At 34.4% G+C, this 24,837-nt stretch overlaps 1 protein-coding gene across 2 annotated transcripts in view; it reads right to left on the bottom strand.

The window, feature by feature from the left end:
• Positions 1–21,817, bottom strand: part of LOC126811483 (AT-rich interactive domain-containing protein 2) — a 36,131-nt gene extending 14,314 nt beyond the window's left edge. For both annotated transcript variants that reach the window (XM_050537138.2, XM_050537139.2), the window contains exons 1-6: positions 21,327–21,817; positions 21,126–21,219; positions 7,784–7,881; positions 4,473–4,624; positions 3,895–4,113; positions 1,394–1,461 (exon numbers count right to left, since the gene is read on the bottom strand). In XM_050537138.2, the coding sequence (XP_050393095.1) occupies positions 1,394–1,461; positions 3,895–4,113; positions 4,473–4,624; positions 7,784–7,881; positions 21,126–21,219; positions 21,327–21,418 (723 nt within the window). In that variant the 5' untranslated portion in view covers positions 21,419–21,817. The remainder of the gene's footprint in view (positions 1–1,393; positions 1,462–3,894; positions 4,114–4,472; positions 4,625–7,783; positions 7,882–21,125; positions 21,220–21,326) is intronic.
• Positions 21,818–24,837: the final 3,020 nt, after the last annotated feature.

Below are 24,837 nucleotides of genomic sequence, written 5' to 3'. Positions count from 1 at the left end.
CTTATTCTTTTGTAGGTAATTGGGCGCATTTACAAGACAATTTCATACAGATCAGATTATAATTTATGTCGTTTGAGGGTTCACAAGGTTCTACAAACTGAAACAAGGACCTTAACTCTGGAAGTAATTTACAGAAATTGTTGAAAATGACAGGTTTTTCGTTTTACTAATTTAAATAATGCATATAAATTTCATACAGATCGGATGATAACTTTTGTCATTCGAAAGTTCACAAGGTTCACAAAGTAAAACAAGAACCATAAATCTAGAATTGACAGAAATTGCTGAAATTAAATAGACCTCTTGGTTTCACTAAATGATGCATATAAATTTAATACGGATCGAATGATAATATTTGTCGGTCAAGCATTGTCAAGGTTAAGCAAAGTGAAACAAGGGCCATAACTCTAGATGTAATTAACGGTAATTGCTTAAAATATAATTGATGCATATAAATTTCATACAGATCGGATGATAACTTTTGCCGTTAAGAGTGTTCACAGGGTTCAACAAAGTGATACAAGGGCCATAACTCTAGACGTAATAAACGGAAATTGCTGAAATTAAATAAGATTCTTCATTTCACTAATTTAAATAATACATATAAATTTCACATCGGATGATAACATTTGACATTAGAAGGTTCATAAGGTTCAACAAAGTGAAACAAGGGCCATAACTCTAGATGTAATTAACAGGAATCAAATTGCTGAAATTCAATAGGATTCTTCTTTTTACTAATTTAAATGACATATAAATTTCATACAGATCAGCAGATAACTTTTGATGTTATTAGTTAGAGCGTTCACAAGGTGCAACAAAGTGAAAGAAGGGACATAACTCTAGAAGTAATAAACAGAAATTATTGAAATTAAATAGGTTTCTTCATTTCACTAATGTAAACAACATGTATCAATTTTAAAACAATTGGATGATAACTTTTGGACAGACAGGGGTGATGGCAATATACGTCCACATTTCCAAGTGGGCGTATAAAAATGAACCAAACTGACCAGGGACTACTCACTGATCGTGAGAAATGTGGGCTCTAATTGACAAACAGTATAAAAATCCGTAACTAGGATTAAATTTTATAATCTGACAGAAACTGATGGGGAAAATTGAGCCATGACAAAAAAATAATGTTCAAACAGGTGATTAATTACTAATAATAAACAGTTAGAATCACAACAAAATCATTCTATTGTAAAGCTGCAATAGATTTGACTAAGTTTCTCTGTTATATAGGTATGTTTACAGTATTTGTATGACCGGTTTATAAAAGGTCAATGGGTCATTTATATGTTACAGGTAAATTTACGCATACCACAAGACTTATGATTAATGTATAGTGTTACTCTGAAACTGATAAAAATAGTAAATTAAAGCTTACCCTCAAAAAATCCCTTTGAGAATATGGTATCCATCCATGTCTATATAAATCATATAAAGATTCATTTCCTATAAATAAAGATGTCAATAATCATCATAATATAACACATGTATAGCATATATTCTTTTATAACAAAAAAAGCCAATTAAACCTTCAAAAGCTCTGCTCAAACATATTTGTGAAAATTTAATTGACTTTGTTTTAACTAGTACATGTATGTAGTGTATAATATAGGGTTCATGAAAAAAATATAAATGTGGTTAAAGCGAGAATTTCAAATTTTCCAAGAAAGTCAAAACATAATTATTTCTATGTCTTTTGCTCAATAGGTTATCAAATCACTATTATACGATCATGGGCATTATTTCCCACCCTTAAAAATCTATGACACCGGAAATAACAACACAATTACCTCCCCTGTTTTGCTATTGACAACATGGGGCAGCCATTTTCCAACGTTGGAATTTGAAAGAGAGAGAGAGAAATTGGGTTTAACATCCACTCGACACAAACTAGGTCATTTCGGGACTAACATATACATGTAGTTTAATTTTATTTCAATAATTCGCTTGCGCGTAGGGGTCTTTTAGCAGTGTGAGGAAACCGGAGGACCCGGAGAAAACCCACGAGGTTGGACAGGCGACCCTACTCCTTGTCACGTACAACCGGGGATTCGAAACCACGCCAGTCGACTCAATGACAGACTTTATGATACAGCGCGCGCACGCTAACCATTCAGCCATCCAAACCCCCTGGAATTTGAAGTTAAAAATGATATTTTTGTAAATTTCTCAGCTGGCAATAGCGAATTATAGGATTAATAGGATTATTCTTTAACAAGGTAGGACTGTTTATGGATACTATCTATTTTAAGGCTTTATTTTAATACATTTTAAAAATATAACTTGAAAATTTGCAATTGCAACTTTAATGAAGCCCATTAACAGTGAAGCCTTTCGATTAACAACAAGATAAGCTTATAAAATATTATCAGTGAAGCCTTTCGGTTAACCACATGTATACAATATATTAAAGTCTCTGAAGGTCATTTGAATTTGAGGGATACTGTGAAAGTTGGATCTCTAAAAGGAATAATATTTTCAACATTCTGTATCCTCTGCAGTGCAGGCATATTATGTGGATATGGTCAAAATCCAGCGACACTTGTAATCTTCGCGAATTATTTTGATGGGTTTCCTTTTATTTCGATTGAATCCAAGTTGGGAGATTATTACAAAAGAACATTGGTGTCAATCAAATAAAAAAAAAAGGGGTATTCTGATTATCTCGTAATTACGAAATAATCAACTCGTAATTACGACATAATCCACTCGTAATTACGACATAATCAACTTGTAATTACGACATAATCAACTCGTAATTACGACATAGTTAATCTATAATTATGAGATGGTTCTGAGGGCGCAATATGAAAGTGATTACACAGTATCACAACCTTTTGGTCCCGCAACCTTCCAGACGCAAAACAAATGATGGTTTAGACTTGATAATGAGATTTGTAGTTTCGGACAATAATATTTCTGATGAATAAATAAAACATTTCTGTTTATTTAGTACTTTGTTTAGTATTTACTCATCAGTTATTTTTTTTTTTTTTTTATAATAAAGTATCCCTGTATTGAGTGTTGATCAGCTTTCTGATATTTTTAAAAGATTGTTTAAACAGATATTTGTAGGTTTTGTCTTTTACTTTACGTGTGGAATAATTGCAATCAACATGCAGCCACGATTGTCGATAATACAATGTATAGATAATTTGCATTTCGCCTCAATTCTCAAAGAACTGCAAAATTTCTTTTCACATACATGTACTACAATAACATTTTTTTTTTGCGTTATTCTAATTCGTGTTTTTAATGTCTCAGATTATGGACAATAATGATGTTAGTTCCCTTAATGAAAGCATGAAAATAATACTATGAAATTAATGAATGAAATTGCTGTGAGCATGAAATCAATGAATGATATTAATAAGAGCATGATATTAATGAATGATATTAACGAGAGCATAATTGCAACCTATCAATAGTCACATTAATTTCAATATACAGAGGTCAGCTTTTTTTGTTCTGCAACATAAAAATAAGTAGTGTTGATCAAGCTACCCTGCCTGTATATCACATTATCAGAGTTATCAATATTATTGTATCTTTAAAATTATGTTGTAATTATGAGTTAATTTAATTATGTTGTACATATCATTACAAGATAAAACTCTTATTTAGTCTTAATTATGAAATGAAAAAGTTAACTCATTATACAACATAATCATGGGACAATTTTTTTCCATTTGATTAATCTGTAGATTTTTTACCATTGATATTTTAGTTTTGTTTTCTTAATTAAATAATTAAATGTTAAAATATTAAAAATCAACTTGAGTGCATTCCGTATGAATTAAGCTGTCGAAAATGTGATATTTTCCACAAAGTAACAAATGATGCACTGAGACAATAAACTGAAATTAAAGATATTCTTACCACTATTAAACACCCCTATATGAGCCAATAACAAATGTAAAAGTTGTTTTGATTTATCCAGACGTAAAACATGGCGACCTTCATTAGACAGCAGTGTACACACATTGATAGCAAAATCTACTTCATTTGGTAAACCTGACAATAAAGCCTTTTCTAATTTATCATAATCATTTAAACTGATAACATCCAGTGAGAAGCCATTATTTTTACGTAATAAGTCTGAAAAATAAAAAATAAATAAATTTGATTAGTCTTTTTTCTGTTTTTAAAAAAAAAATCTACAAGCTTTGTTTGATCAGTATCAGTTCCATTCAAGAATATGTGTTTTACACGGTTGACATTTTTCATCATGAAATTCAATATCTTTCAATTCAACATATATTATTTGGTACAATTAGATTTCAAATATGAAAAGAAATAACATCAAAAAGTAGACCAAATGCATTCAGACTACACACACATCTTAAATAGGAAGGGCAAAATATTACATAGTAATGAACAGTTGACTATTCATAACAATTAAAGCTAACAAGCATCAATGACCTAGATTATAATTATAATTAATGATTGCCATTTACCTGGAATTTGATGTTGTGAATAATTATATTTTAAGGGTACACCATAAAATGGACCAGTAGCTTTTTTTCTTGCAGGATTAGCATCTGCATCAGGGTCTTTTTGGTCTGGATCTTCACCAAGAAAATTTAATTTTTCATACAGATATAAAAACCTAGAGAACCAGTACAAAACCAAAAAAATATCATTAGTGAAAAGTAATGGTAACTTGTTCCATCGGTGTACATGTAAACAAAACTAATAGAGGAAAAAATCAATAATAATACAACACACAATGTATCTTCAGGTTATGTACTGCAAAATCAATAATTCAATGGAATGGAGTGAGGTTTAATATTTCAGTCATTTTGAGACAAACCCATGGTAATTTCTATTTCTATGGTTACATGTGCTATGCGATACCAGAGTTTCAATCTATCAATATGTGTAAGTGGGTGGACCTTGGTTTTCCTTTCCATCTGAAGTTCAATTTCAATAATTTAATAAACATGGACTTTGATACTAAATTCATGATTTGAAAGCTACTAGATATAAAGGAATAGTGACATGTTTCTGTCCAGTTTAAAATCACTGAAACTTGACAGAAAATTCCAACACTCTACCTCATAATATAAGCTTGTATCATAAAGTTAGGGTGGCTCAAAAATGTACACTTTTGATTTAAGATGTATATTAATCTTTCACCAATGGGCCTGCAGCCAAAATTTCTAGCTTGCTTAGAAACACAATTCCGCACAAGGTCCACATAGCTAAACAAACTACATGTATACATTTTTGGAAAGCTTCTAACACTAGAAACACAAATCCGAGAGTTCCAAGAAAAATGTTTGCAACAACTCGATTTTGGGTCTGATGACAATTCTTGAGTAAACTGCTATAGTTCTAAGTTATACTAATAATTCTGAAGTTGGCTTAAGATTAAATATTGGCAAAAACACCCGATGCCTTCATCCATGGCAAAGAATAGTGTATTGGTTAAATTTTGATTTGAACAAATATATCCAAAACATAAATGCAGAGGCTGAATGTAACAAGGAATTTTGGAAATTTATTAACGGTTAAAAAAGAGTTATCTCCCTTTCTGTCAAATGCATGATAAATTGATAACAGTATTTCAGGTGAGTGGTGACTGCTGATGTCGTATGACGCACAAGACCATGTGTGAGCACACAATGTCCAAATCCCAATATTTATATCGTTAATGGAGTTTCAGGGGCCTGTGAGGGCTGGTGGGTGGGTGTTTACCCAGAAATTATGGGCTGGGTGGCTAGAGTCTGATGAGCCTGTATGTTTGACATTGGTTCAGCAATATGGAAGTAATGGAAACCACAATCTTTTAAGAAGCATTGTAAATCGCATTGAAACCACATGATCTTTTCCACTAAAATATAAACCCACAACCCACATACCCTTTTAATTAGACCCCATAGTATTGTCACTACATGTAGCTGTAGACCTCTAGTTCAGACATGATTTAAGGCCAAATTACAAACATATTTAAATTGAAACTGTATCCATAATTGTGTAATTCGCTTACAAATATAGATATATTCAGTCTCTTTTACGTCATTTTGTCAGTGGTACAGGGAGGAAGTGGGCTGGAAAAGAACAACAGGTAATGGCAGGGCTCTATAAAAGTTAAGTGTGCCTGCGCACACACTTGAAAAATGTGCCTGCAGGGTCATACTGAAACACAGGGATGTAGCCAGGATTTGGTGAGTGGTGTAAAAATATATTTGGCGAGCGGATGGAGACAAAAAAATATTTGGGAGGGGGCGTGATCTTTTATGAAAATTAAACCCTTCTTGGTGTATTTTCAGAGCATCTGCTGCCTTTTGTATTTGGTTCAGTGCAAATCAAATTTCCATTGATATATTCAAATTTTACCAAATTCACTTAATTTTCATCAATGATACAGGGATCTAAAAACTTTTTGACACCACCCGACCGAGCATAAAATTGTCCCGCCCCACTCTGTTTCTCTGAATAGATAAGTTGAGGACCTTTCAGTATTTGTTGTTTTGTTGGGGTTTTTTTTCAAATATTACTTTATTACTTTGAGATTAAAAATTAAAACGATTCTTAAAACGGTGTTTTATTTGAGTACAACGAATTATGACAACAGGTAGATATTGATAATTAAAACACGTTGTATTATTTGACTTGTTTCAATGTTTGTAAAGTTGTTGTACGTGTCTCGCGAATATTATTATTATTACGGTGGAATGAGAATCAGGTCAGGCAGAAACTGAGAAAGCTCTCATCGTCCTCCTAGTCCTACTCTCGGGCCATAGCAAATCCACGGTCAACACAGGTAAGAAATAAAATAAGAAACATCGTGAAAATTTGCAGGCACATGTTGGACAATTACGACATTCAAACCTTTAACATTGGAGTGCCGTAAATTGGTCTGGGTGACCTATTTACGGCAAATAAACAAATATAAAGACCGTAGAATAATTGTAAAATGAATAGACCTAGGCCTACACATCTTCTAAGTATAAATAAACAAAATACCAATACATCTTTCTTTAAACTAATTTTGGATGATAGGGTCTACTACGGCACACAAAAATAAATTATGCCGTGACAGACATGGTTTGCGTATGGTACGTCGGCTTTTACCATGGCTCTGCTGTTTAATTGCCGTGGTAAATTTCGAGCGCCGAGTTTGTGTACAGAGAAGGACGAAGGGGTTTAAATACGACTGGGCGGCTTCCTTCGATTTTTTTCTTTGTGCTGGGCGGCAAAAAATAGTGCCGGGCACAGGCGCCGCCCGGCGTGGCTACATCTTTGAAAATGTACCTGCAAAAAAGTTTTTTAAAGCAAATGTGCCAGCGCACGCCATGCGCATGTGCGCGGAAATATCGATGCCTGGGTAATGGGCTATGCAAGTTCTCCCAAAACAGTATTTCTACTAGTACAGTATATCTGTAAACCTTTACAGATAAGATTTGAGGCTAAATTCCTAACAAACACTCGAACTGGAAACAAAGCATCTATAAACATGTAATTTTCGCACTAAAATAGATATATAGGGCAAAAACTGAATAATATTGTAACTTGTAAGGGAGTGGCAATTGTAATGATGAGAAAAGAAATCAAATGGAGTTTAAGGTCTTACTGTTCAGTACCGGTATCAAGATGAGCATATATATGCCATGCATTATATTATAGGGGGAATTTGGCCCAAACAGCGACGTTACAGTCTACTCTTTATTCCGAATTCCAACTGTCCAGAGTTCTTTTTTACATGCATGCTATAGTATCAATCTTGGTGAACATTTTCTAGTCTACTACATGATTCACTTACCTAACATAAATATATTTCAGTGCTTGTTCTCCATTAGAACAAGAGGCAGGAATTTGGAATTCGGTTTGCAGATCTTCCCACTGTAATTCATTGCAAACCTTCAATAAAATAAAAACAAAATTGAAAGAGAAATCCCAGATATTTCAGTTGAACAATTAGTTTGAGTCTGCTTGTCTAGCAAACATCTTGTGTCTGGATAAACCTGTCTGTAATTAGATTCATACACATAACATATTACCCCTGTACTTAGATAAACAAGCCAACAGTGAGGCTGATGTCCCCCGCCGAAATCCCAAAATAAATAATGACACATATTAATTAATCGCACATTTATTTTTTTCAAAAGTATCGAACAATCAAACTGTACACTAAGTTCCACCCCTCTCTACCAGAAAGAATCAAGATTATCTTGTCCCAAAGTATCGACCAATGAAAATGATTAGTTCTGCTTAGCTTCAGCTCGAAATGTTAATCATTGAACTCAGTCAAGACATTCACCTAATGAACATCTACATCAAGTTTAACCATTCTACCTCAATTAAAAGCTGAGTTGTTATGTTTCAAAGTCTTGACCAATCAAATTGCTTATCGCTCCTTAGCCTAAGCAGAAAATTTCCACCATCGAACTAAGTCAAGGTAATGATATAATAAATCTATCTTTGGAGTTTCATCACTCTCACTTCATTATAACCAAAAAAATTATCATCGTGCCCCAAAGCATCAACCAATCAGATTGCTTATCTCTGCTCACCAAGTTTCATCACTCTCACTTAATTAGAACTAAAGTTATCGTGTCCCAAAGCATCAACCAATCAAATTGCTTATCTCTGCTTACCCTAAGCAGAAAATGCCCATCTTCAAACTCCATCAAGGCATTGACCTAATAAATACCTACACCAAGTTTGAACATTCTAGCTCAATTAGAAAGAGAGTTTATTGTGTCCCAATAAGTGTGACGGACCGACAGACAGACCCATTTTAATAGTCCCCTGCTTTCTTCGAAAGGCGGGGGACAAAAATGCTGGAAATCAAAAGGGGTCATCTTCTTATGGTGTCTATGTTTCATACCAAGTTTGAAAAAAAACAAGCCAACATCGAGGCTGATGTCCCCCGCCGAAATCCCGAAATAGATAGATGACACATATCAATTAATTGCACGTTTATCGTTTTCAAAAGTATCGAGCAATCAAACTGATTATCAACTATACACTAAGTTTCATCACTCTTTATCAGATAGAATCAACCTAACGAACATCAACATCAAGTTTAAACATTCTACCACAATTAAAAGCAGAGTTATTATGTTCCAAAGTCTTGACCAATCAATTGGTTATTGCTCTGCTTACCCTCAGGAGAAAATGTTCATTATTGAAATTAGTCGTTGTAATGCTGTGATGAAACTATACACCAAGTTTCATCACTCTCACTTAATTAGAACTAAAGTTATCGTGTCCCAAAGCATCAACCAATCAACTTGCTTATCTCTGCTTACCCTAAGCAGAAAATGCTCATCTTCGAATTCCATCAAGGCATCGACATAATAAAAACCTACACCAAGTTTGACAAGGCATTGACCTAATAAACACATACACCAAGTTTGAACATTCTAGCTCAATTAAAAGTTATCGTGTCCCAAAGCATCAACCAATCAAATTGCTTATCTCTGCTTACCCTAAGCGGAAAATGCTCATCTTCGAACTCCATCAAGGCATTGACCTAATCAACACATACACCAAGTTTGAACATTCTAGCCCAATTAGGAAGAGAGTTATCGTGTCCCAAAGCATCAACCAATCAAATTGCTTATCTCTGCTTACCCTAAGCGGAAAATGCTCATCTTCGAACTCCATCAAGGCATTGACCTAATAAACACATACACCAAGTTTGAACATTCTAGCTCAATTAGGAAGAGAGTTATTGTGTCCCAAAAAGTGTGACGGACAGACAGACGGACAGACAGACAGACGGACGAACCCATTTTAATAGTCCCCTGCTTTCTTCGAAAGGCGGGGGACAAAAAAAAAAAGATACATTATGGGAGATTCGATAACGAGTTGGCAGTTCTCACTTATATAATAGTTAAAGATAGGTTGCCAAGCAACAAAACATATGCCCACAGCAGCTAAATCGTCCGAGCGGTCGTCAAGGGTTGTCGCATATTTATTCCTTTGTAGGTAATTGGGGGCCTTTACAAGACAGTTCCATACAGATCAGATTATAAATTTTGTCGTTTGAGGGTTAACAAGGTTCTACAAACTGAAACAAGGGTCTCAACTCTGGAAGTAATCTACAGAAATTGTTAAAATTTAAATAATGCATATAAATTTCATACAGATCACATGATCACTTTTGTCATTCAAACGTTCACAATTGCCATAACTCTAGAAATTATTGACGGAAAGTGCTGAAATTCAATAGATCTGTTTCACAAATTTAAATGATGCATATAAATTTCATACATATCGGATGATAACTATCATCAATCGAGCATTAACAAGGTTTAACAAAGTGAAACAAGGGAAATAACTCTAGAAATAATTATTGCAATTATCGTTTCACTAATTTAAATCATGCATATAAATTTCACAAAGATCGTGTGATAACTTTTTGCGTTAGAGCGTTCACAAGAATCAATAAAGTGAAACAAGGGCCATAATTCTAGACGTAATAAACGGAAATTGAAGAAATTCAATAGGCTTCTCCGTTTCACTAATCTAAATAATGCATATAAATTTCACAAAGATCGAATGATAACTTTTGGCGTTGGAGCGTTCACAAGGTTCAATAAAGTGAAACAAGGGCCATAACTCTAGATGTAATAAACGGAAATTGCTGAAATTCAATAGGCTTCTTCGTTTCAGTAATCTAAATAATGCATATAAATTTCAGAAAGATCGGATGTTAACTTTTGACGTTAGAATGTTCACAAGGATCAATAAAGAGAAACAAGGGCCATAACTCTAGACATAATAAACCGGAATTGCTGAAATTCAATAGGCTTCTTCGTTTCAGCAATCTTAATAATGCATATAAATTTCAGAAAGATCAGATGATAACTTTTGATAGGGTGACCCATGTACTCACAGAAATACAGTCCACCGCTGATAGTTCGAGACTACCACTGAAGCGTGCACATTCGCCGTGCCAAGACCAACTTTCTGGCAGTATGATACTATAAATAGCCATGGCACGTGCAATTCTCTACAAATCTATCAACTATTACAGCCGTAAAAAATTTATTGTTGACGATTTTGAATAGCAGTAAAATTAAGCTTCTTGGTTATTACAGCAGATTTAGAAATTACGTTCGTTTCATTTTTTAAATCGCTTTATCATTAACTGTACCGTTAAGAGCGGCATCTTTTGGTTTAGCACAAATAATATCTCTGAATCACTCGGATTAGACAGGAACATGATACTAGCAGTAGTTTCATTTTACTTTTACAAGCTTCTTAAAACGATTGTTGAGCTACCTAACGTGCTTATTTCTAAATTCAATTTCTTGTTCTAGCTTTCTGTTATGTTTCGTAAAAAAGTAGTCTTGATTATCCCGACCTGTCAATCAGACGTAGAATGGTCGATAGACTGGTTAAGCGAGACTAATTTCAAAACAAGGGCACGTAACCTATCTTTTACTCAAAAGTGTCTGGATGTTATGGACGACTCTTGGAACCAGTTTTCAGTCTATTATTTATACATGATTAATGGTCATAGCTTATTAAGTACAACATGATCGTTTATTTAGTGACTATAATTGTGTGAAACTGATTTGAGGCTTGGCATATATATAAATATTGTGGCGTAATTGTCGAGATATATGGAGATATTTATTTATGGTGGGTCACCCTACTTTTGACGTGAGAGCTTTCACAGGGATCAATAAAGTGAAACAAGGACCATAACTCTAGACGTAATAAACGGAAATTGCCGAAATTCAATAGGCTTCTTTGTATCAGTAATCTAAATGATGCATATAAATTTCAGAAAGATCGAATGATAACTTTTGGTGTTAGAGCGTTCACAAGGTTCAATAAAGTGAAACAAGGGCCATAACTCTAGATGTAATAAACGGAAATTGCTGAAATTCAATAGGCTTCTTCGTTTCAGTAATCTAAATAATGCATATAAATTTCAGAAAGATCGGATGTTAACTTTTGACGTTAGAATGTTCACAAGGATCAATAAAGAGAAACAAGGGCCATAACTCTAGACATAATAAACCGGAATTGCTGAAATTCAATAGGCTTCTTCGTTTCAGCAATCTTAATAATGCATATAAATTTCAGAAAGATCAGATGATAACTTTTGATAGGGTGACCCATGTACTCACAGAAATACAGTCCACCGCTGATAGTTCGAGACTACCACTGAAGCGTGCACATTCGCCGTGCCAAGACCAACTTTCTGGCAGTATGATACTATAAATAGCCATGGCACGTGCAATTCTCTACAAATCTATCAACTATTACAGCCGTAAAAAATTTATTGTTGACGATTTTGAATAGCAGTAAAATTAAGCTTCTTGGTTATTACAGCAGATTTAGAAATTACGTTCGTTTCATTTTTTAAATCGCTTTATCATTAACTGTACCGTTAAGAGCGGCATCTTTTGGTTTAGCACAAATAATATCTCTGAATCACTCGGATTAGACAGGAACATGATACTAGCAGTAGTTTCATTTTACTTTTACAAGCTTCTTAAAACGATTGTTGAGCTACCTAACGTGCTTATTTCTAAATTCAATTTCTTGTTCTAGCTTTCTGTTATGTTTCGTAAAAAAGTAGTCTTGATTATCCCGACCTGTCAATCAGACGTAGAATGGTCGATAGACTGGTTAAGCGAGACTAATTTCAAAACAAGGGCACGTAACCTATCTTTTACTCAAAAGTGTCTGGATGTTATGGACGACTCTTGGAACCAGTTTTCAGTCTATTATTTATACATGATTAATGGTCATAGCTTATTAAGTACAACATGATCGTTTATTTAGTGACTATAATTGTGTGAAACTGATTTGAGGCTTGGCATATATATAAATATTGTGGCGTAATTGTCGAGATATATGGAGATATTTATTTATGGTGGGTCACCCTACTTTTGACGTGAGAGCTTTCACAGGGATCAATAAAGTGAAACAAGGACCATAACTCTAGACGTAATAAACGGAAATTGCCGAAATTCAATAGGCTTCTTTGTATCAGTAATCTAAATGATGCATATAAATTTCAGAAAGATCGAATGATAACTTTTGGTGTTAGAGCGTTCACATGGTTCAATAAAGTGAAACAAGGGCCATAACTCTAGACGTAAAAAACGGAAATTGCCGAAATTCAATAGACTTCTTCGTTTCAGTAATCTAAATAATGCATATAAACTTCAGAAAAATCGGATGATAACTTTTGGTGTTGGAGCGTTCACAAGGTTCAATAAAGTGAAACAAGGGCCATAACTCTAGACGTAAAAACGGAAATTGCTGAAATTCAATAGGCTTCTTCGTTTCACTAATATAAATAATGCATATAAATTTCACAAAGATCGTATGTTAACTTTTGGCATTAGAGCGTTCACAAGGTTCAACAAAGTGAAACAAGGGCCGTAACTCTAGATGTAATAAACAGAAAATATTGAAATTAAATAGGCTTCTTCATCTCACTAATGTAAACAACATATATCAATTTTACAACAATTGGATGATAACTTTTGGCGTTAGAGCGTTCACAAGAAATTGTGGACGATGGACGGACGGACGAAGGCGACGGCAATATACGTCCACATTTCAATGTGGGCGTATAAAAACTAGATAATGTAAAGGCAATTTGCTGAAAATTTCATTCAAATTGATCTACTATGAACCGAGAACAAAGCGATTGAATTTCCGCCTAGCCTTGATCATCATTATTAAAGTCAGTACAAACAGAAAATATTGAAATTAAATAGGCTTCTTCATCTCACTAATGTAAACAACATATATCAATTTTAAAACAATTGGATGATAACTTTTGGCGTTAGAGCGTTCACAAGAAATTGTGGACGATGGACGGACGGACAAAGGCGACGGTAATATACGTCCACATTTCAATGTGGGCATATAAAAACTAAATAATGTAAAGGCAATTTGCTGAAAATTTCATTCAAATTGATCTACTATGAACCGAGAACAAAGCGATTGAATTTCCGCCTAGCCTTGATCATCATTATTAAAGTCAGTACGATAAACAGCATAGTCTCGATTATCCATTTAATCGTTAAATCATGAAGGAAAGTTATGCTCACAATCCACTAAAGATCGCAGGCTAGTGATGTCAACTAGAGTTGATTATGGTCTGGATAGGTTAATTAATGTCTAATTAATAATTTAGATAACATTTCAGGCCTAAAGAAAGACCTGTAATAGACAGATTTAGCTCTTGCATAATGTATGTTTAATAAAATAGTTCAGCAAAATAGAATATATTCTTCAATACTTAGATATACAATATTTTGTAATGTCAAAAATAAGTCTCCAATATTGTTGTTCTTTTTGGTATTTAGCATCTTCTTCCACCGAGTTATTTCTATCATATTAGCGCATGCATCTTTCTTGTGGGAGGAAACAACTGGAGTACCCAGACCTATTTTCAATCCAGGATTCGAATCCACAACTGGCCAGTTAGAGCTCGAAGCGTGGCACCAAACGTGAAAACACCAAAGGGAAATATACTACAAGTGTATGTACTACACAAGTGGTTCTCAACCTTTTTGTGCCAACGGCACACCATGGAACACATGAAACCAGCGGCTGCCATGTAGGATACGCCCACATTTTGCAAGAGATGGATAGAGAACAAGCTAAAAACAAACAGCATTTTTTGTACAGTCTGGGGCAATAATCCAGAAAGTTATGGTCTGAAATGTGCAAATATCAAAAGGGGCTGAGATCTTTGGGATATAAAGATATGTTTTAAGTTTCATCTAAATCGGATAAAAATTGTCCACAACCTTCGTATTACCGGTACATACTTTTAGTTTTTACACAATTTGCGTACAAAGAGCGGCCATTTTGTTGGTCAGTTTCATTTTGATTTTCCCGAAATTCAAATTCAACCTTCATTATGGTGGAATGGTTATGTTATATATTTAAACGGTTTTTAAAATCGGAAAAAAAATTGTGACCTCTAGAGAGTCCTCAAACTAAAAATGCAATTTTTCGAACAATCAGGGGGCATAATCCAGGAAGTTACGTTCGGAATATGTGCGATTATCAAAAGGAACCAAGATCTTAGTGTGTAATGGTGACATATTGTGACCTCTACAGGGACCACAAGCTAAAAACGTGATTTTTTGTTCAATCAAGTGCCATAATTCAGGAAGTTATCATCTGATACGCACGAATATCGAAAGGAACCAAGGTCTTTGGGTTATAAACATGTATTGCAAGTTTAATCAAAATCGGATCAAAATTGTGATATAAGATTTTTGCGGAGAATCAGGGGCCACGATCCAGTAAGTTACTACTAAAAAATGCGCAAATATCGAAAGGACAAAAATTGTGACTCTAGAGGTTGCACAATCTTGAGATTACATCGCCATTATTTGGGACCCAGAAATTGACACAAATGGGTTGCAACGCATACATGTATAATATTAATAATGTAATATGAATGTATATAAACCGATTTTTAATCAATGGTTTCTATTATTACTCTAATTTCAAATAAGTTATGTTCTACAAAATACATGAAGAGTTCTAAATGAATGGCAGTATTTGGCGTCTGGTTATTCAAGTCTACAAGTGACTTTCGGAGAACGCTAGTTTGGAGACCGTCCTGTACATTTTAGCACATATGACGTCATATGTGGACTAGGGTTGGGGTTAGGATCTGCAGATTTCGTCAAAGTGTAGAGATGTTAATAGGGCTAACGCTAACCCTAGACCAAGCTTAACCATTACCACCATATGACGTCAAATGTTTAGGACTGTCTCCAATCTAGCATTCTGCATGATCTTCTTAGTTGTTTCTATATCTATAATTAGTATTGCATTGACTTTTGGGATGTTTAGCCTTGTTCATTGAGTCCTTTATTACAATTGGCGCCCAAACACATGTATGTATTTTATCTTAAATATTGGATATCAGAAGATATCTTTAACTAGTTTTTAAAATCAGATAATAAAAATTGTGACCTCTACGGGGACCACAAACTAAAAAAACAATTTTTCTTATAATCAAGGGCCATAATAAAGGAAGTTGCACTGCGATATGTGTGAATATCAAAAAGAACAGATATTTGGGTTATAAACATACATTTCAAGTTTCATCTAAATCGGATAAAAATTGTGACCTCTAGAGGGTCTACAACCTTAGTATTACATGTACATACTTTTACACTATTTGCGTAAAAGGAGCTGCCATTTTGTCGGGCAGTTTCGATCTGATTTTTACGAAATTCAAACTCAACCATCATCATGGTGTAACGATGATATATTGACATGGTTTTAAAAATCAGATAAAAATCATGACCTCTAGAGGGTCCAATAGCTAAAAACGTGTTTTTTTATATACAATTAGGGGCCATAATCCAGGAAGTTACTTCTACTGCCAATGAACATACCGAGTGCTATCACTGTACTACACCAACTATGTATAAGATGACTGACATTTTTAAGTTCATAATGCATTCTAAGTGTGACATCACATCACACGGTGCTATCATTGGTGTCAATAGCGAGTGTACTGTATGACGTAGTAACATAAACTGGTAAGGGCAGAATGGTGCCTTTTACTCATTTTACGCTTTCGCATACTATTTTATGTACCCATTTACACTAAATAGAAAATATTTTTTATCCAGATATACTTCAAACACCTTTATTTATTTTTCTAATACTTCAAAACATGTTTTAGAATTTAATTTGCTGACAGAAAAAAGTTAATATTGTGAGCTAATTAACTTGCATCGATGTCATCCTTTTCAATGATTATAGTGGCCTAGTGAATATTCACTGCTTATCAGTTTGGAACCGTACTACACATATGTACTGACTTGAACAACATAGAGATTACACTGTACTTCAATCTACTGTAGCATAATGTATAAGGTCCACTAGCCACAGTCTACAATCATTCAGATGCTTGTTGTAGTCTGTTCTATTTATAAACTACTGGGATTTCCTTTATTTTATGAATGGAATAAAATAAACAGTCTACATCAGCACAGTGGTATGTAATCATTAGAAGGGATAAAGAAAATCAATGCTCTACTCATCATCCTTATTGCTGAAAACAACAATTCAAATGGTTGTTTTGGTACTAATGCAGTGTATTACATATTGTAATTGTTCATGTACATGTAGGCCTACGCATAATTCCAGTAACTTCTACTGCCAATGAACATACCGGGTGCTATTCTGAAAATCTGAACTCTTTTTCACAAACATGTACATCTTAAGTTGGTCAAAAATGCCTTTGTATTCACATACTTTGCATGTCAGAACTAAATATGGTTGAAATTTATTACCGCATCATTCTACATGTAGAATTAGAAGTCGGGCTATTTTAATTAAATCTTTACAATTTATTGCTATTACGTACTACTAGACAGAATGAAAATATGATTTATGCATTTTCTAATTGTTGTATACCGGTAAGAAGACATAAGGTCCCTAAATACACGTTACGTATTCAACAGTTATGACTCGTATGAAAAGTGAATTTTTATATTAAGCATACATTATTCAAGAGCTAAATCTGCATATTGCCAGTCTTTCTTTAGGCATGAAATGTTATATAAACTATTAATTAGACATTTATTAACAAAACAAGACCACAATCGACTCTCGATGGCATCGGATACTCAAGATTTTAACTAGATTAAAACGGTTCGCCATTTAAAAATTTAATTTAAAAATGGGAAAGCGAGGCTGAGTCCCGATTATACCAGTGCCCTGGTTACCACTGTGCTCACATCTTGTCGAATCTGCAAACCATGATAACTTGGCTGAGAATGAAGTAATTTGAATAAAATTTTCAATATTTTCTTTTTTTTATCATATATTTTTGAATTATTATTGCAAGAATTACCAACTCTTTATTAAACTCCATTGTATCTTTAATCCAACAAAATAAAATTCATTCAAATACCGGGTACATGTACATTGTAGATTTAAAATTCTCCATTTGTAAATGAGAGTAAAAATAAAATTGAATTTCAAATGTAGTACTTTCTGCTATGGCAGCTATAAAGAAAAGTGTATATACAAATGAAATGAAATGAAATGGGATCCTACTGTTCTGTTTACGCTATACAGTGTGCTATGACTGAGAGAAATTTTGCCCGAACAGTAGCGCTACGGTTTACTCTGATATCAAATCCCAACTGCCAAGGGATCATTTACGTGCATGCCAATGTGTTCAAAGAATCTTGATTTTCCGTTCCATCCCAACGACTACACAGCTGTCCTTGTCAGGGCCTCCGCCTTGCACCACTGACAAGGGGAAACCATGTCGGCAAATCCCGACATCAAAATTACATTAAAATTAGTTCAATAAATTGTGATCACATGTTGCATGTATGGTGCACATGACATGACCCCCTTTAATCTATTAAATGTGTACTGCCAGACTATTATCTAATCTGGGAGATCAGGACTTTTGCGGATACATATATAGGAAATTTTGTTGTTTCTGTAGTGATTCATCTCATCTTTCAGCATAGTTCTTCCATTTCTTTTAGCATTACTTCCATTACTGTGTCAAAGGTCATGCCTAAAGTTTTTGAGAGTTAATATACTGATTTGAATGGATTCAATTCTTAAAATTTCTAATGAATTATGTTTGGTGCAATACGGGAAGTCCAAATTGAATGGTGTGGTTTGCGCCTGCTTTGTACATTCTACGTGTTGTTTTTTATAATCATTTTGTCATCTGTGAATCTGCCATTCTAAATTACTTCTGCATTGTCTACGAATATGTTTTCTTTGCTCATTACAAATGGTGCTTGAAAATATTATGTCCATAGAGTGCACGTCATGTACTGATTTTAATATGTTTTTCTTAAAGAAACTTTCCCAGAAAAGTATTTATCGGGTGGTTATTTCCAATAAAAGTATGGCAATTTTGGTATGGAAATTAGAAATATCCTAACTTACTAGAAAAATATACTGGATTCCCTTAAAAAAAACAACCATGGAACGCATACAGGACAAAAATGTAAGGGTTTCCCTAATTAGCAGTCCGACAATTAGGAATGTCTGCTCGCCTCAAAGGTAGCACGCAAAGATTGAGCGCTTGATGTACAAACTTGACGAAGAGCTAAACATACAACACTTTCTGAGATAAAAACCACGGAAAAAGACGTGGGCAGTGGATAATCCGAGAATTTAATTAGGCTTCGATATTTATGATTTATGGATAGCGATTAAAGACAATATCGTCTTGTGTATGCAATGAACTCTTCTCCGGCTTCGCACCCGTTGCTAGGTACATGTAGTGCGTCAGCTAAGTCACATAACATAAACATGACTTCTTTTAATAGATTTTTTAGGGTTGGGCGAAAACAGTGATTTGAGAAGGATTTGAAGCAAAATTTTGATAGATAAATTAGTTTGAATATGTTTTTAGTCCAAATACATCATCAAATCATCATCAAATCACCTAATTTGTATGCAGGAATGTATCTTTAAATATTGAATATTAGGATCTCATATTTTCTCAGTAAGATATGGTAACGACCTATAAGCTTATACTGATTGAAATAGACTAATATTGGATTCTAATTCATGTTTTTAATTTTGAATATTATGGCAAATATTGAGTTAAAGGGACAATACCACTCTTGCTGGCTTAACAGCTCCAGAAAATAAATAATATCCTTATCTAATTACTAGATGTTTTAGTGTCCTACCTGTTGTGCAAATTATCCATTACATCCTATTTTACTTGTCCAGAGGGTTCGAAAATATTTTTAAATCGAAGTTACATTAGGTTTACGTTAGAAGTTTCAAACCATTGAGTTGAATTTTTCCAATTTTTTAAATAAGGTGTGTTAAGATGAAATTTGTATCATCAATTAATTGAAATATTGTAAAATAGTACAATTTGTTGACCAGAATAAAGATTGGGACATATTATTCAGTTACAACAAGAGTGGTATTGAGCCTTTAAGAGATTTAGCTCCTTTTTAAGGTTGTTTTGTTTATGAGTATAACCCTATTAAAAAATGGCTAGCACTTTAACGCATTTGTTAGGCCTTTTTAATTTGAATGGAATCCAAGTCTGGAGATAAGGTTAATATTTTAATTTCTTAATTAAATGTTAAATAATCACTTTTGAGTACATATTAGAATGGATTAAGCTGTGGACAAATGCAAAAGGGCTTTAATTAAAATAATATTGCTACTGAATGGTTTTAAATCAAAGAAGAAGTGATACCTTCAAGGCTTTGCAATAATAATAAAAGGCCACAGTATAAAAATCCAAACTAATTTAAAGACTAGATCTATACTCAGTACCGTAAGCAGAATTTGATTTGTTATTAGAGTACTTACCTCAAATAATTTACTTAATTCTCAATCAATAACATTAATGCAATTTCGATTCAGTCAAATCTATTCATAATCGTATTAATTTAAAGCTTAAGGTCGTAAAATATCATAATTATTTACAATACTGATAAATGTAATGTTACTTTAATATTTAAAAATTTTCTCATGTTTACACAATAATTATATACATGTACTGTATACTTTTAAACTGATATATTGGCATGTAATGATGTAGAATCTGACATGCACCAGTTGACCTTCATTTCAACATTTTTAACAAGTTGATTTTTTTAATGGGCACTAGAAAAATATAATTTTTTATATGATAATTTACCAGAAATTCATAATAGTTCTAATTCTACTGCTCCATATCTTCTGAATTCACCAATGTACAAACCCACTTTATTTCTACACAATAACAAATATGGCGTCGATAGCTATAAAATCCGGGGAATGTTGTAGCAAAAAATGCAAAATTCAACATTTAGACTAAAAATCAAATTTATATCTATTGTGTTTACATACGATTTGGCTAGTGCACGTGTTAACTCTTCGTCGCAGCTACCTGATCGCGTAAACAATACTCCAGTTCAAAGAAACTCCACTGTATAACCCAGTCACTGAAAAGCCACCCGCAATCAATTTGACTTGAGCCCGGTAGACACACGGTAAAATATACCGTATGAAACCACATTCAAGATTCTTGCCGACAACAGTGTATTCTTTTAAAGCATGGAGATAACAGGCTATACAATACATACAACAATCATTATTTATATAAATATAAATGAAAGATAACATTGTGACAAAAAACGTACCTTTCGCCATCCACCAAGCTCAACTACACGGCGATAAAGACGATGTAAATCTACTTCGCGGCCTCCAAGTTTGGGTATCAAATCAAACTGGGTTCTGAAATTAATGAACAATATTTCAAGCTAAAGAACCATTTCTATACCGACATAATTACAGATACGCGAACTGTTAATCGGTTAAAACAAAAACGATTAATTACTTACCCTCTATTTTGATGAAATCGATGTAAATCTTCTATAAAACTACGGCGTTCTTCATCACATACGACGGGGTCTTTGTTCGAATTGTTAGCCATTTTGTTCCTTAATTTTAGCAAAATATACAATTATAAACTGTCTCTTCGCAGCCACTGTGTTCCGAAGAGTCGCCTACAACTTACGCGACATCAATATTTTATGGAAGGACACGCGAAGTAAGGGTATATCCTCGATATTTCGGGGATTCCACATAAGCTGCTAGCTCCAAGAGCGACTGACCAGTCCCTATGCATAAATCTGCACGGATTTGTCCTAATTCACCAATTTCTATCAAGAGACGGAGTTCACACGTCTATAGATAGCTAGAACATCAATAACAGAATCTTATAATGTTGTAATTTGTCCATATTTTAGTCCACACGCAAATTATTTCCTGAAAATTTTAACAAAAAACACATAATAACATGCCATAATCGCAATAGCGCACTAGAGGGATCCATATATTGTTGAATTGCCTCGATGCCGTTATCCAATATGGCGGACTCCATGACAGTTTATCCTTGTTTTTTTTTTAATTTTATTTGTTTGATTTTATAAGTATGTGAATGAAATTACATTACTGAGTTCTGTAAAGTGGTTTATGCGATAATAATTTGGCGGATTGCGAGCTAGTTTAAGAGAAAGCAAAGCAAGAAATATGAATATCTTTCTTTGCATAATTTGTTCGCTCAGCAATCGGTCAAAGAACGATAACTCCACTTCATTAGCATAAAACCCCACCCACTTTGAACTCGGGTTTTTAAAATTGTTTGCGTATGCTTATAAATATAATATAAAAATTCGGCACTATTATATTTAGACTTAGATCTGGCCATGGGGTCGTAAAAAGGACACGGTCAACTCCCAGGCCTATTTGATTAAATGCGAACAGTGTGGGGAAAATTTTTCCCGGACAGCGGCACTGCGGCCTAGTCTGAATTCCAACTGTCAAGGGATCTTTTAAGTGCACGCCAATGTGTACACGGCACCTCGTTTTTTTGTTCCATCCGAACGACTTGTCAGGCCCTCCGTCCTGCATCACTGACAGGGGGAAAATCTGGATGAACTTTCTAGACCAATGCAGGGATCGAAAACCCAATCTCCAGACTAGCGAGCCAGCGTCTTACCCCTATACAACATTCAAATATGCATCTGATAAAGGTCAATTTGCAAATATTTTTACGTTACCCGGTAGGTTAATTTTTATTTTACGACCAACGCTGATCGACACCCACCCCTCGGCACGAGGAATTTCGTTCCGACATGCCTTTGGGGTAGCCTACCGTAAGTTCAGTTTTTTGATTACTGTTTCAGAAAGCAAATTGAAAAAAAATATACCGAAAGAACAACAGTGATCCTGTTATATTTCGCAGACGGCTAAACTGTAGGCCTATATAGGCACTGTATATAGGAATAATATTTGTTGCCTTTATTTTTAGGAATACGAATTTTCTCGTAAAATCAGATGTTTTTCTTTCGTTTCTCTACAATAAAGTGAACTGCGAATACCCCTTATCAAAACTAGATTGAACGCATATTTTTACCTCTCATCCATGATTTCTATGATGTCTATTTCAGACCATGGTTGCAGAAATTTTATGTACTTCTCGAGAGACATTTTAACTGCACTTTACTCAAACTACCGTGGAAGCAGACGTTAAATCACCAGCAACTTTTATTCATACAACTATCTACCCATTATAAAACATAATATGTAATGATAAATGAACTCATTAGCCTAATTTTAAATAGTTATTTTACCCGTCTCTTTCAGTAATTTTCTTCTTTTTTTTCCTTTAAACTGTGGATGTCACATGTATACATGTAATGTGTTGTTCATAGGCAAAAGATCTACCGTTAGTTTATACTCCGCGCCAATACTATTATACCGGTTACAAATGACTGTACGTTAAAGCCTGCATGCCGGTTTGGATAATACTATTACATTTACTGTAACAACGATCAGCTGATCACGGTGAGCATCTGAGCTTGAAGCCAGGCCGCTATTTAGGGAAATCCCCGTTTATTGACTTTCTCGCGATACCAGGTTATCGGAACCGTAAATATAGCACAGAGTTTTGTAGTATGTAATCAATGTCACGTGGGCTGTCGCACTCACTATCGTTTCAATTTATGAATGAGCCCATAGTGCACAGTCTACCGGTACACATGACTGCACTGTTCTCATACGGCAATGTTTGTAAACATAACCTCTGTTAGTTTGTGATTAGTTCCCGGTCATTATATAATATATTCAGCCGATCAGTAATACAATACGACAGACTTTTTGCAAAGTTTAAAATGCACGTGTGTTAATTTCGGGCGGGGATTAGGAATTTTCTTGCTGGGGAGTTTATTTCTGCCCTTTTGTTTGGTACCATACGCATTTGGATCTAAGTATAAGTATTATAGTGTACAATTTATACCACAGCTAGTTCCTTTAGGAACTGTCTCTAATCGGACGATGTCCGCCGATCAGAGACAGTGAACTATACGACAGCTAGCGTTTTTAAAATGCAACGCCTCCACACGCGTAACCAACTAAAAGAGCTACACACCGAACAAGAGTAATATGGCTATAATTGTAGACGTTAAGCATTTACACCAAAAAGTATAACTATTAATGAACCTAATGGGCTGGTATAATAGACTTTCTGGGCCGGTCGGAAAAAAATGAAAAAAATTTTTTTTGTCCAATTCGTCTAAAAAAAACCTTTTTTTGCTGAACATTATATGGGGTGGGGGTGGGGGTATTGGACCGGCCATGGAGCGATGATGATCATGTTGTATGTGGCCGGTGGCTTTAACGGGCCGCCTCGCCATTACTGGAGTCTGGAATGGGCTAGTATAATAGACTTTCTGGGCCGGGTGTGCTGGGTGTGGGCCGGAATTCGGAATCCTGCATAATCTGACGATATGATAATTTCACAGGTTAATGGTTGTAAATTACTTGCAGGTCGGAGTTTTGGTCTAAATTAATCGATTTATGAGATATATTATTTGACAGAGATTATATTCAGATATGCCACCAAATCGCATATTTGGGGTTTATTTTTTTCAAAATTTTACAGGGGTCCGCGGTCAGTAAAAGAGGCCGCTCCGACACGGGATCCCGGGCCGGTTCCTGGCCCCAAACCACCCCTGATTGTGTGTGGTACAGTCCTCTTGCAGATGTAACGGGTGTTTTAGACGAGCTACATACCACATCCCTACGATGTTCACAGCAAAAGTTTAATAATTAAAGGGGTAATAAATTCAAATCTTCCAAAATATTATCATGTATTATATCTTAATCCATTTTTCTAAAAAACCTCAAGATTAATTATTTCTAGCATAAAACACATAAAAGACGTGCACTGTTAAAAATGATATTGTTGTAGTTTACACCAATTTTATTCTAGTTGCCACCTAAAACAGGGTAACTCCAAAACCTTTAGTGATGTAAATTGATTGGGAGGAGTGTTAAATATGCAGCGAC

Source organism: Patella vulgata, chromosome 2 (genome assembly GCF_932274485.2).
Source record: "Patella vulgata chromosome 2, xgPatVulg1.2, whole genome shotgun sequence".
Lineage (NCBI taxonomy): Eukaryota > Metazoa > Mollusca > Gastropoda > Patellidae > Patella > Patella vulgata.
This window is presented reverse-complemented; position numbering and strand designations above follow the sequence as displayed.